This window comes from Rhea pennata, chromosome 34 (genome assembly GCF_028389875.1).
Source record: "Rhea pennata isolate bPtePen1 chromosome 34, bPtePen1.pri, whole genome shotgun sequence".
NCBI classification, from domain to species: domain Eukaryota; kingdom Metazoa; phylum Chordata; class Aves; order Rheiformes; family Rheidae; genus Rhea; species Rhea pennata.
In genome coordinates, this window is record NC_084696.1 from 546,307 (window position 1) to 558,302 (window position 11,996).

The window sequence follows — 11,996 nt, forward strand, 5'->3', positions numbered from 1 at the left end:
TAAAATCCTGAGCAGGATTTGTCCCCCCCCCCCCCCCCGGCTTCCGGAAAACACTTGGGGGCCAAAAAAGAGAAAGAGAAACACCAAAGAGCGGGGAGGAAACCCAGAACTGCCCAAACTCTCCCCAACTCGCAGCCCGCCCCTGGCATGGGGCCGCTTCCCAGGCCGGTGGGTAACAGGGCAGGGTGGGGCCCAGGCGTCCGGGCCCCCTACCCCAGGGGGCCCAGGTGCTCCCCGCCCCAGGGGGCCCAGGCGTCCGAGCCCCTGCCCCAGGCCACGAAGCAGACAACACACACCGCTTCCAGAGCGAGTCCAGCGTTTATTTGCAGCAGCGGCTGCTTGGCTGCGCTGCCCGGCGCCTCCCCGCAATAAATAACCACAGGCGGTAAATAAATAAAATTCTACAAAACAGGAGGCATTTGTCCTCTCTGCAAGGGCCCCATGAGAGCCGCCCGTTTTAACGTAAAACAAGGGCGAAACAGGGCTGAGCCCAGCTGCTGCGGGCCCTGGCGTCCGGGCGCCACTATACACGGTATAGCCGGGCCCCGGCGCTGGAGGCCCCATAAATACATAAATAGGCAAATAAATAGAAACGCCGCGGATGCGTCCCCCCCCCCCCCCCGCAGCGATAATTACGGTTAATAACAGCAATAACGAAAGGGGCGCGGAGCCGCAGGTCCCCCCAGCCGCCGCCGCGTGGCCCTGCCAGTCCCCAAGTGCCCCCGGCCCCCGGCCTCGCCTGTTCCTCTGTCCCCTCCTCTACGTCCCCCCATCATGCCTGTCCCCATGTCCCCTGTCCCTGCGTCCTTGCGCCTCTCCACGTCCCCTTCGTCCTGATGTCCCCATGTTCCTCTGTCCCCGTGTCTTGTCCGCCATCGTGTTTCTCCATCCCTAGGTCCTTACCTGTCCCCAGGTCCTGTCTGTCCCCGTGTCCCTCTTTCTCCAAGTCTTTGTTGTCCCCGTGTAATCATGTCCCCCGGGTCCCTGTCTGTCCTCATGTCCCCCATGTCCCCACGTTCCCCGTGTCCCCGGCGGCTCTCCCCACGTCCCCCAGTCCCCCCGTCCCTGCCTGTGCCCCCGGGCCCCGTGTCCCCGGCGGCTCAGTCGACGCCGACGACGCCGAAGTAGGCCTGCCCGCCGCCGTGCAGGTCGAGGAAGCGCTCGGCCGTGGTGGTGGCGGCCAGCTGGTCGCCGCGGCGCAGCTGGAACACGGCGCCCTGGTAGAGCGACTCGAACCAGAGCTGCCGCCCGTCGCCGTCACCGTCGCCGTCGTCGTCGTCGTCCCCGCCGCGGCGCCGCCGCCGCCGCCGCCGCCCGGGGCCACCGGGGCAGACGGAGCGGACGGCGGTGAGCAGCGGCACGTCGCGCGGGTACTCCTCGGAGAAGCGGGAGACGGAGAGGCGCAGCGGGCGGGCGGCGGCGGGCGGCGGCGGGCAGCGGGCGCCCGCGAAGGCGGCGGCGGCGTAGACGAAGTAGAGGCCGTCGCGCGGCACCACCAGCTTGTTGCCCCGCAGGCGGACGCCGTTGCGCACCAGCGACGGGGCCACGCGGTCGTCCCACACCAGCCCCCCCGACGACGACGACGACGCTGCGGAGGGCTGCGCTCAGCGCTGGGCCGCGTCCCCACGTCCCCCCGCGTCCCCCATGTCCGCTCGTGTCCCCCCACGTCCCCCCGTGTCCCCTCATGTCCCCTCATGTCCCCCCAAGTCCCTCCATGTCCCTCCACATTCCTCCATGTCCCCCAGTGTCCCCCAAGTCCCTCCATGTCCCCCTGGGTCCCCCCATGTCCCTCCACATTCCTCCATGTCCCCCAGTGTCCCCCATGTCCCCTCATGTCCCCCCAAGTCCCTCCATGTCCCTCCACATTCCTCCATGTCCCCCAGTGTCCCCCAAGTCCCTCCATGTCCCCCTGGGTCCCCCCGTGTCCCTCCACATTCCTCCATGTCCCCCAGTGTCCCCCATGTCCCCTCATGTCCCCCCAAGTCCCTCCATGTCCCCCCCTGTCCCCCACATCCCTCCATGTCCCCCCAAGTCCCTCCATGTCCTCCTGGGTCCCCTCACGTCCCTCCACATTCCTCCATGTGCCCCCATGTCCCTCCAAGTCCCTCCATGTCCCCATGATCCCTCATGTCCCCCCATGTCCCCCATGTCCTCCTGTGTCCCCCCATCCCCGTCCCCACTCACCCACGACGTGTGCCGCCGGCTTGTCCCCACGCTGCAGCTCCATAGCCAGCGGCTCCGCGGCTGCGGGGACAGCAGGGACGGGGGGGCGTCAGCCCGGGCACGGCAGGAGGGACAGCAGGGACAGGGGAACCAGAGGGACGGGGCGGACACCGGGGACGCGGGCCGGCGGCCGCGGCAAGGCAAAGGGGCCGTCCTGGGCTGGGGGGTCTGCGGCGGCCCCAAACGCTGCCGCGCTGCGGAGCCCCGGGGGCCCCTGCGAGGACGGGGGACGAGGGAGAATGAGGGGACTGGGGACGCGGCGGGGCAGCACTCACCAAGCGGTGCCGGGACTGGCATCTCCGTGGGATCCTGGGGAAGGAGGGCACAGGTCAGAGACGGACGGGACGGACAGACACAGACGGGGACAGAGAGATGTGGACAGGACGGTTGGACACGGACGGAGACAGACGGGGCGTCTGGACACTGACGGACGTGGCTTAAACACAGACAGGCAGACACAGATGGACACAGAGGGACACGGACAGACAAACGGCGCATAGAGAGACAGAGGGACAGCTGGAAGGACGGACAGGCAGATGGACAGGGAGAAGGACAGATGGATGCCCATACAGTTGATGCCCAGATGGCTGGAAGCACAGACGGACAGACGGACGTCCCGGCGTACCTGGGCCGGCGGCGCCCGCAGGCGGAGCAGGGCAGCGGCGCCGAGCGGCAGCAGCAGCAGCAGCAGCAGCAGCGCGGTGGCGGCGGCGGGGCCCCGGCAGGACGTCGCCCGGGGCCGGGCCGGGCCGCGGGCAGCGATGCCCGGGGCCGGGGACAGGACGGCGCACGGGGGGCGGCTCGCTGCGGCGGCCCCGGCCATGGCTCCACGGTGCTGCCGCCTCGTGCGCCCGGCGCCTTTATGGCCCCGCCGCCCCCGCCCGGGCTTTCCCCACTTCCCCTTCCCGCCCCGCGCGCCGGCCCCCCGGCGCCCACTGGCCCCCGCCTGCGCACACGCGCGTGCGAGCGGCTGGGGGTGCGGCGCCGGCTCCCGCCCAGACGCCTGGGCGTCCGCCGATGCAAATCTCCCCGGCCCAGGGGGAGCCGCCAGACAGGCCAGGGGGAGCCCAGGCATCCGGGCGGGCCCTGCCCCCGCCCCTGGGGACCCAGGCGTCCTGCCCCTCCCCCCCAACCCAGTGGTCCTCCAGGGACCCTCTGTCCTCCCTATGCCCACCTCCATGGTCTTATCAGCAGTTCTCTGCCTACTCTATACTCAACTCTATGGTCATCCCACAAACCCTCTGTCCCCTCTTCGCTCAACTCTATGGTCCTCCAGAACCCCTCATCCCACTCCCCACGCTGGGGTCCTCCCTGAGGCACTCTCTCCACCCCACCGCCAACTGGGTGGTCCTCCCAGCTCCTCCAGGCTGCATCACCCCAAGGGAAACAGGAGCTAACAAAGCTGCCAACCGCTAATTACCCCCGAACCATGACGCACCCCTCACAGCCTCATTATTTATTGACAACCGTTAATTACTCCGGGGGCAGCTTGTCTGCCCCTGGTGCTGTTTGCTCGCGGTTGGGGCTGTGGCAGGAAAAGCCCCAGGGCCGGATGTGGCCTGCGGGGACGGGGGAGAATCGCGGCAGGAGGAAACCTGCCGGAGAAAGCAGAAGTTGGCGCCTTTGTTTCGGTGCGTAACGGCTCGGGTTCGGGCAAAGCTGGGACAGGAGGTTTCGTCAGCTCTGGTGCCTCTTCCCTGCGGAAACCGGCGCATCCGCCCTGAAACTCAGCTTGTGCCCCCCCCCCGCCTCCAATCTCGGCACCCCACAGTACCCGGCCCGCACACGAACCACCAGAGAAGTCGCCACGGGTGCTGGGGAGAGATGCCCCATTTATTGCCCCGCGTGTCACTTGGCAGCGTCAGCCCGGCGGTTAAGGGCCTGCGAAAGGGCGGTGACGGTGGCCAGGACCCGCTGGCGGTCCCGGGGGTGCAGGCGGCTCCCCCAGTGCTGGGCGAAGCGGTCGGGGTGCCAGCGGGCCCGTTGCTGCCGCAGCAGGCGCCGGTAGGGCCCAGGGGCGCCGGCAGGGGGGGCCGGAACAGCCGCCAGTGCCGCTGCCGCCATGGCCTCGGGCCCCCCGCCCGTGCAGGGCCAGGGGATGTCGTCGTAGCGGAGCAGTGTGCCGGCTTCGGAGGGCTCCTGGTTGTTGAGGGGCTCTCTGGCACTGGCACTGGTTTTAGGCCCTCTCCCAGCGCGCTGGGCCCGGGCTTGCTGCACCTGCTCCTCCTTCTCGTGCTGGCGCTGCCAGTAGAGCTGGGATTCAGCCTCATGGTGCCAGGGCGAGGGGCCGCGTGCTGATTTCAGGGGGCCCCTGGAGGCACTGAGGCCGCCCCAGCGGCTCCGTTTGCGGTGGTGCTCCTCCGCGATGCGGTCAGCCCAGGCATCGTAGGGCTCCGGCTCTGGTACGTCGAAGTCCTCTGTGCAGGGGGAGAGAAGAGGGCTGAGCTGGCCCCATGGCACGGGGAGCAGGGCTCTATGGGGTAGGGAGTGTCCTCCAGCAGCTCCACTGTGAGCCAGGGAGTCTCACCTAGGCCATAAGAATGGACACAGTGGCCCCGTGGCTGAGGGAGGGGGTGGGGCTGCTCTAAGGCAGCGTATGGGCCCACCATGGGGCTGCCAAGGGGCAGTGTTTGGGGCTGCATGTGTGGCAATGGGGCAGCTGTGGGGCTGTGCATGTGCTCGTCTTGCGTCAGCTTTGAGCCTGCCATAGGGCAGCGCGCGACCCCACCGTGGGCCTGCTGTGCGGCAGCTGTACCTTGGTAGCACTGGGGCTCACCGCACTCGTCCTCCCACTCCTGGAGCAGCCGCTGGTGCCAGCCGCTGTCTAGGCTGGGGGGCTCCGGGGGGACCTGGGGGCAGCAGTGGCAGCCGTGGGGCAGCTGCGGGGCTTCCTCGGCCCCTGCCCCCCCAAGCGGCTCCCTCATCCTGCCCCCCCTCGCACCTCCGGCTCCGGGTGGCGGCAGCGCGGGGGCGCGGGGGGCTCCTCCTCTCCTGGGGACAAAGGGGAAAGGTCACCTGGACGCCTGGGCCCCCGGAGAGAGGGGCAGGGGGGCCCAGGCGTCCGGGTGGGGGAGCGCCTCACCGCGGCGCCCCTCGCCGGGGGCCCGGCGCCGCCGGCGGGAGCCCATGGCGGCCCCGGGCGGAAGCAGCCCTGGAGGGGGCGGAAGGGGCGACAGGCAAGGGCGGAAGTGACATCGCTGGCGGGAAGGGGCGCAGGACGGCGCCGCCTGGCGGCTGGGAGGGACCCGCGCGGGGGAGAAGGGAGTCGACGGGGGCGGACGGGGCCGGGCGGGGGGAGCAGGGAGTGGATCTCCGGGGTGAACGGGGCATCAGTGGGGGGCCGTGGGGTGAGTGGGGATCAATGGCATGAACGGGGATGAGCACGGGTCAATGGAGACAAACGGAGGCGAGTAGGTATCAATGAGATGAGCAAGGGTCAATGGCACGAATGGGGATCAATGGCGACCAATGGCATGAATGGCGACCGATAGGGATCAATGGCATGAAAGAGGATCAGTGAGGACCAATGGCATGAATGGGGATCAGTGAGGTGAATGGGGATCAACAGGTATCATTAGCACCAACAGTGTCAGTGCGGTAAATGCAGATGAGCACGAATCAATGGGTAACCAACGGGGAAAAAACAGAGGGAACGACGGGTGAACAAGGGGCCTACGGGGAGGACCAATGGGGGTCGTGGAGGGCCGGCCCCAGGCTGGGAGCAAGTTGGGGGCCCGAAGCGGTGCTGGGGACCCCAACATCGCATTGCACCAGGTTTACATTGCGGATTGGACTCACCAGCAGCGCCACAACGAGCAGCTCCAGAGGCCTGGGCAGCACCGACTGCGTTGCCCAGCACGCAAAGGCCAGGTTTTGCCCCAGTTTCGCTGCCAGCACACGCGGGGCTGGGGCAGGCCCGGACGGCTGGTGCTCAGCGGCCCATGTAGGCGCGGAGGTCGCGCTCCCAGGCCCGGGCGGCAGCCTCCTGACGCTGGGCCTGGCGCTTCCCTGCTGCCCCAGCCCGCTCGGCCCGCGGCTGGGGTGGCTCGGCCACGGCGGTGGCATCGCAGGCCTCGAAGTGGGTGACGCGGGGCCGGAGGCCGCTGGGGCAGCCCAGGCCCTTGTGGTCCCGCTTGAGCAGGGTCTGGACAGGGAAGCGGCGCCCGTCGCCGGTGGGGCCCAGCCCGGCGCGGCTGTCCCAGCCGCCCTTGACGAGGAGCCGGAAGCCAATGTTGGTCTCGGGGATGTGGTAGCGGGCAGGCGGCGGCGCATCGCCCCGGCTGAAGAGGTGGGCAGTGGAGCGCTCGTGCTGTGCTGCGCTCTCCTCGGCATAGTGCGTCCCGCAGACGCTGCAGAAGCGCTGCTCTTCTGGGGCCGGCCTGCGTCAGGGAGAGGAGGGGTCAGGTGTGGCTGCGGGCACTCACCCAGCCCCGCTGCCACCGCCTGAGCACCAACTCACCGCGGCACCTCGCGAGGCTCCGGCTGCCACTCGCGTAGCAGCCGCGCCAGCCCATGGTGGCCGGCATCCTCGGCCAGGCCAGCGGCATCGCGGCCCCCGGCCTCGCAGATGCTCGCCTGGGCAGCCCCACGGCGCAGGAGGTAGCGCACGGTGGCCACCCGTCCCGCACGAGCCGCACACATCAGTGCCGTCCAAGAGAAGCCATCCCGGTAGTTGATGTCGCAGCCTTCCTTCTCCAGCAGCCGTCGCAAGGTCCGCAGGTCGCCGTCCTGAGCCGCCTTCAGCAGCGCATTGCCCCGGCGGGTGTCGGTGGGGCCTGGCGGGGCCGTCGGGGGCTTGCGGCAGCTTGGAGGCGGCTTGGAGGGTGTCAGAGGTGGCTTGGAGGCGGCCACAGGCAGCTTGGAGGAGGCCACAGATGGCTCGGAGGAGGTGGGAGGCTGCTCGGAGGGGGCCACAGGGGGCTCGGAGGGGGCCACAGGGGGCTCGGGGGCACTGGCCCCCTCCTCCCCAGCCAGGAGGCTCTCGTAGAAGCGCCGGGCCTCGTCGCCGGCCCAGCTGTTGGGCTGCTCGGGGGCAGCAGGGCGCTTCCGGAGGTGTCCATCTTTCCAGCAGTCGGTCTCGTCCCGGGCGCGGGTGAAGGTGATGAGCTGGGCCATGGCAGTGGCTCAGTGCTGAGGCGGGGGCAGAGTCTGCGTCAGGATGGGGTGGGGGGAGATGTAGGGCAGCGTCCTGGGAGGTTTGGGGGCAGTGCCTGGTGCTGGGGGGTGACAGGCCAGGGTCAGGGGTGTGGGGCAGGTCTCCAGCAGGGGGTATAAACCTTGGGAGGAGGGGCGATGGGGCAGCCCCCCGGGGGGGAGGGGCGATGGGGCAGCCCCCCGGGCGCAACAGCCCCACGTCGGGGCAGGCCGCCCCCCCCCGCCAGCCCCACAACTCACCATAGAGACGGCAGAACAGAACGCCAGGCCACCGTTCCCTGGCGCGCATGCGCACCACAGTGGGGGCGGTGCGGGGCGCGGTGCGGAAGGCGCATGCACACGGCCCGCCCTCCGCGCATGCGCGCCCCGCCGCCCCTCACGCGCATGCGCGCGCTCGCGCGCCGCCCAGCGGCCGTTTGCGCCGTTGGCGCTGCCCCCAGAACCCCCCGCGCGGCGCCGCCGCCCGCCCCGGGAGGCGCCCCGGGACCATGTGTCAGCGGGAGCCGCGGGCGCGGCCCCGGCCCGGCCGCCGCTGGACCACTCTCGGCTACAACGACGGTAACGCGGGGCGGGGCGGGATGTGCGAGGCCCCGCCCCGTGGCCATGGTAACGGCGGCGTTAAGGCCGCCCCCTTGCAGAAACCCCCCCCTTTTACGGTTGTGGGCTAAGCCACGCCCGCTTTCGCGCAGGCCCCGCCCCTCCCGCCGTGCTCCGCGGGGTGTAACGGCCCCCCCCGCGCGGTTGTAGTTCTCCGCGCCCCGCCGCGCCATTAACGCCCGTGCCGGAGGGGAGGCGCAGGACTACAACTCCCGGCGTGCCTCCTGCCACGCCCACGTGGCGGTCGCGCAGCCGCAGTGTGCCCACCGCATCACGTGGTGGGGGCGCATTCTCCCACTCTGCTGCACCCGCGCGGGGGCCGCCGGGAACTGTGGGCAAGCGGTGGCCCGCGATTGGCCGGCGCCAGGGAGCCTCTCGGGTGGACGCGGACTCCAGCTCCCGGCGGCCTCCGCGGCGCGCATGCGTGGGGCGGGGCGGCGCAGGGCGGCCTTGCTGTGGGGAAGGTTGGCGCTGCGCGGCCCCTTGTTCGCCCCCTGAGAGCTGCGGTGAGGACCCGGACGCCTGGGCTCCGAGGGGGGAGGGGAGGAGTGAGGGCCCCGGACGCCTGGGACCCTGACGAGGTCGAGGGCCCCGGTCGCCTTGGCCCCCGGGGTGGGGGAGTGAAGGGGCCGGACACCAGGGCCGTGAGGGGATGAAGGGCTCCGGTCGCCTGGGCCCCTGGGGGGTCGCCCCGGCCTCACCCACCGCCTCCCCCAGACTCCGGGACCATGAGCAGCTCCGAGGAGGTTTCGTGGATCTCCTGGTTCTGCGGCCTCCGCGGCAACGAGTTCTTCTGCGAGGTGAGTGGGGCCACCCGGATGCCTGGGTCCCCTCTGGGGGCGCCCAGACATCTGGGTTCTCACGCCGCCCCCGCTGCAGGTGGATGAGGACTACATCCAGGACAAGTTCAACCTGACGGGGCTCAACGAGCAAGTGCCGCACTACCGCCAGGCACTCGACATGATACTCGACCTGGAGCCAGGTGCTGGGGGCAGTCTGTGAGCGTCCCTATGGGGCTGGGGGGGGGGGGGGCAGAGGGGCTTGAGGGTCCCTGATAGGTCCCAGGGCAGTTGCTGCGGGGGTGGGGGTTGTAGAAAAGTAACAGGGGCTGTGAGGATCCTTGAGAGCTTGGGGAAGGGTTGGGGGTCTGTGATGGGTCCTGGGGGACTGTAGGGGGAGGGGCAAGATGGTCCTAGTGGTGACCTGTGGCTCTAGGGGGTGCTAGGGGCTCCTTCAGGTGCTTGGAGGTTTGTGAGGGGTGCTGCAGGGGGCTATGCAGTCTAGGAAGGGGTCTGGGGGGCCCATTGATATCCCAAGCAGGGGTCTCTTGGGGGGGTGGCAGCAATAGGGGTCAGGGCAGGGGCTTGGAGGTCTCTGATGGGGCTCAGGGTAGCAGGGGCTCTGGGGGGACTGTGTGGGGCTTGGAGCCTTTGTGGGGGTCTCTGGGGGGCTCAGCGTCTCCTCAAGGAGGTCTGGCTGAGGAGGCTGGACACCTGGGCCCTGCTGACCCCCCATGCGCAGATGAGGAGCTGGAGGACAACCCCAACCAGAGCGACCTCATCGAGCAGGCAGCTGAGATGCTCTATGGCCTCATCCACGCGCGCTACATCCTCACCAACCGTGGCATCGCCCAGATGGTGGGTCCTCCGCTGGCCCATGCTGCCCCGGGGCCCGGCGAGGCGGCACCGTGCCCCCCCTCCGCGTCCCTCTCACGGCCCCTCTCGCCCTTCCAGCTGGAGAAGTACCAGCAGGGTGACTTTGGCTACTGCCCCCGTGTCTACTGCGAGAACCAGCCCATGCTGCCCATCGGTAGGGGCGGGGCCCGGATGCCTGGGCCCTGCGGTGGGAGGTGGGGCTGGATGCTGCAGGGGCTTTGGGATGGCCCGGACGCCTGGGCCCCACAGTGGGGGAGGGAGCTGGATGCCTGGGCCCTGCGGTGGGAAGGGGGGCTGGGTGCTGCAGGGGCTTCGGGACAGCCTGGATGCCTGGACCTTATGGCGGGGGTGAAATGCCTGGGTCTACAGGGAGGCTGGATGCTGCGGGTGGGTTCGGGATGGCCCGGACGCCTGGGCCCCACAGTGGGGGAGGGAGCTGGATGCCTGGGCCCCGTGGTGGGAGGGGGGGCTGGATGCTGCCGGGGCTTTGGGATGGCCCGGACGCCTGGGCCCCATGGTGGGGGAGGGAGCTGGATGCCTGGGCCCCGTGGTGGGAGCAGGGGCTGGATGCTGCAGGGGCTTTGGGATGGCCCGGACGCCTGGGCCCCGTGTCAGCGGGCATCGGGGAGTGGAGGGTGCCTGGACGCCAGGGCTCTCTCTGGGGGGGCGGAGGGGCCCGGATGTCTGGGCCCCCCTGAGGCCCCCACGGCACAGGGCTCTCGGACATCCCCGGGGAGGCGATGGTGAAGCTCTACTGCCCCAAGTGCATGGACGTCTACACGCCCAAGTCCTCGCGGCACCACCACACTGACGGCGCCTACTTCGGCACCGGCTTCCCCCACATGCTCTTCATGGTGCACCCCGAGTACCGGCCGAAGCGGCCCGCCAACCAGTTCGTGCCCAGGTGAGCGCTGGCCCCTCGCCCTCGGCGGCGTTCAGTCTGGAACCTACTGACATCCCGGTGCCTCCCAACACTCTGCTCTCGCCTTTCCAGGCTGTATGGTTTCAAGATCCACCCCATGGCGTACCAGCTGCAGCTCCAGGCCGCCAGCAACTTCAAGAGCCCGGTGAAAACTATCCGCTGAGCCCACCGGCCTGGACACCTGGGTCCCTCCTCTGCCTGCCCTTCTCCCCCAAGCACAAGGAATCGCTCCTGCCTCATCTGCCCTTTCTTTTCCTGTCGCGTCTTTTGGGCCGGGTCCCCCACCTCGGGGCAGGTCTGAGGCCTTCTCCCAATCCCACATGACGTTTAAATTAATCTGTTTTTGGTTGATTTTTCTCAAACTTAAACTACAAAATGAAACAAAAAATCGGAAAAACACAGCCCCAACGTGATGCGTTTTTGTTGTTGTTGTTGTTTTTTCCCAGTTTTCGCTAAAACGCACCAAATTAGGTGCAAAGAGTGGCCCTGGGGCAGCAGGAAGGGAGGGGGCCGCTGTGGCCGCAGCCACGCACGCGAGTCTGCGCGCATGTCCTGACGGGGGCCGGGCACACCCTCTCTCCCCATGGAGTGCCGGGATGCCTGGGTCCCAGGCGTGAGGGGGGTGCCCGGACGCCTGGGCCCCAGGGCTGTCTCCAGGCAGCGGCGCGCCCGGCCCGGCCTGGCCCGGATTAGCCGTGTTTGCTCTCCCCTCCCAGCGCACAAAAGCCGGGGAATCTCCCCGGGGGCCTGGAACAGGCCCAGGCGTCCGGGCCCTGGTGCTTCCTGCCCTGCCTTGCAGACCCCTGCCCCAGGGCCCAGGCGTCCGGGCACCCACTTCCCTGGCAACGCCCCCCCACCAGGGGTGTTCCTGGGGCTGCTGTTTGGATTGCCATGGTTATACCCCCCACAGGGCAACCTGGGATGGGGGCAGCACTGCCCCAGGGGGCCCAGGCGTCCGGGCTGGGGCGTGGCCCTGTGGCCGCACCTGCTCTTATAGAGCAGCAGCAGCGCCGGGACGAGGGACACGAGGCCGAGCCCGTCCCTGCGCCCCAGCATGGCCCTGCGGCTCTTCCTGCCCCTGCTGCTGCTGCTGCTGCTTGCCCGGGCGGGTGAGCGGGGCCCGCCTGGGTCCCCGGGGGGGCACACGGACACCTGGGTCCGGGGGGGGGGAGCGGGATGCCTGGGGGCGTGTGGGAGGGGACAGGGACACCAGGGTCCCCGGGGGTTGGGTGGGGCAGGATGGGGACCCCCAGACAGCTGGGTCCTCTGGGTGGGAGGAGGGTGGGGTGGGGTGGGCGCCTGGACACTTGGGCCCTCAGCCATGCCTGGGTCGAGGCTCTGCCCCTCTCGTGGCTCCCGGGTGTAGCTGGGGGGGTGGCTCAGCCTCGGACGCCTGGGCCCCTGGGGTGGGGGCCCTGGCCTCTGGATCGCTGGCGCAACCACCG

The 11,996-nt window shown here is 69.7% G+C and overlaps 4 protein-coding genes across 6 annotated transcripts; 1 reads left to right on the plus strand and 3 right to left on the minus strand.

Moving 5' to 3' along the window:
* Nucleotides 1-1,100: 1,100 nt before the first annotated feature.
* Nucleotides 1,101-3,403, minus strand: LOC134152846 (tumor necrosis factor-like). Its single transcript, XM_062598538.1, has 4 exons — nt 3,398-3,403; nt 2,499-2,532; nt 2,185-2,244; nt 1,101-1,588 (listed from the first exon to the last, which is right to left on the minus strand). Exons 1-4 carry the CDS (start codon nt 3,401-3,403, stop codon nt 1,101-1,103), a joined length of 588 nt encoding a protein of 195 aa, XP_062454522.1.
* A 629-nt stretch (nt 3,404-4,032) lies between these two features.
* Nucleotides 4,033-5,395, minus strand: NFKBIL1 (NFKB inhibitor like 1). Its single transcript, XM_062598546.1, has 4 exons — nt 5,306-5,395; nt 5,165-5,214; nt 4,979-5,072; nt 4,033-4,640 (listed from the first exon to the last, which is right to left on the minus strand). Exons 1-4 carry the CDS (start codon nt 5,349-5,351, stop codon nt 4,072-4,074), a joined length of 759 nt encoding a protein of 252 aa, XP_062454530.1. The 5' UTR covers nt 5,352-5,395; the 3' UTR covers nt 4,033-4,071.
* A 675-nt stretch (nt 5,396-6,070) lies between these two features.
* GPANK1 (G-patch domain and ankyrin repeats 1) lies at nt 6,071-7,670 on the minus strand. 2 transcript variants are annotated; one of them, XM_062598544.1, is made up of 3 exons: nt 7,618-7,670; nt 6,683-7,371; nt 6,071-6,602 (listed from the first exon to the last, which is right to left on the minus strand). In XM_062598544.1, exons 2-3 carry the CDS (start codon nt 7,336-7,338, stop codon nt 6,155-6,157), a joined length of 1,104 nt encoding a protein of 367 aa, XP_062454528.1. In that variant the 5' UTR covers nt 7,339-7,371; nt 7,618-7,670; the 3' UTR covers nt 6,071-6,154. The 2 variants fall into 2 exon arrangements, with proteins under 2 accessions (XP_062454528.1, XP_062454529.1); XM_062598545.1 differs by having other exon boundaries at nt 6,683-7,353; nt 7,618-7,668.
* A 245-nt stretch (nt 7,671-7,915) lies between these two features.
* CSNK2B (casein kinase 2 beta) lies at nt 7,916-10,964 on the plus strand. 2 transcript variants are annotated; one of them, XM_062598547.1, is made up of 7 exons: nt 7,916-7,935; nt 8,692-8,774; nt 8,854-8,956; nt 9,496-9,611; nt 9,708-9,783; nt 10,344-10,533; nt 10,624-10,964. In XM_062598547.1, the coding sequence occupies exons 2-7, from the start codon at nt 8,703-8,705 to the stop codon at nt 10,712-10,714; spliced, it is 648 nt and encodes a 215-aa protein (XP_062454531.1). In that variant the 5' UTR covers nt 7,916-7,935; nt 8,692-8,702; the 3' UTR covers nt 10,715-10,964. The 2 variants fall into 2 exon arrangements, with proteins under 2 accessions (XP_062454531.1, XP_062454532.1); XM_062598548.1 differs by lacking the exon at nt 7,916-7,935 and adding an exon at nt 8,372-8,480.
* The last annotated feature ends 1,032 nt before the right edge of the window (nt 10,965-11,996 follow it).

Coding starts and splice junctions, on each gene's coding strand:
- NFKBIL1 (XM_062598546.1), bottom strand. CDS start 5,351: ATGGGCTCCCGCCGGCGGCGCCGGGCCCCCGGCGAGGGGCGCCGCG. Junction 5,215..5,305: donor CCCCGGCGAGGGGCGCCGCG/GTGAGGCGCTCC, acceptor CTTTGTCCCCAG/GAGAGGAGGAGCCCCCCGCG. Junction 4,641..4,978: donor TGAGCCCCAGTGCTACCAAG/GTACAGCTGCCG, acceptor CCCCCTGCACAG/AGGACTTCGACGTACCAGAG.
- GPANK1 (XM_062598544.1), bottom strand. CDS start 7,338: ATGGCCCAGCTCATCACCTTCACCCGCGCCCGGGACGAGACCGACTGC. Junction 6,603..6,682: donor GAGCCTCGCGAGGTGCCGCG/GTGAGTTGGTGC, acceptor TCCCTGACGCAG/GCCGGCCCCAGAAGAGCAGC.
- LOC134152846 (XM_062598538.1), bottom strand. Junction 2,245..2,498: donor GCCAGTCCCGGCACCGCTTG/GTGAGTGCTGCC, acceptor CTGTCCCCGCAG/CCGCGGAGCCGCTGGCTATG. Junction 1,589..2,184: donor GCCGGCGGCACACGTCGTGG/GTGAGTGGGGAC, acceptor AGCCCTCCGCAG/CGTCGTCGTCGTCGTCGGGG.
- CSNK2B (XM_062598547.1), top strand. CDS start 8,703: ATGAGCAGCTCCGAGGAGGTTTCGTGGATCTCCTGGTTCTGCGGCCTC. Junction 8,775..8,853: donor GCAACGAGTTCTTCTGCGAG/GTGAGTGGGGCC, acceptor CCCCCGCTGCAG/GTGGATGAGGACTACATCCA. Junction 9,612..9,707: donor ACCGTGGCATCGCCCAGATG/GTGGGTCCTCCG, acceptor TCGCCCTTCCAG/CTGGAGAAGTACCAGCAGGG.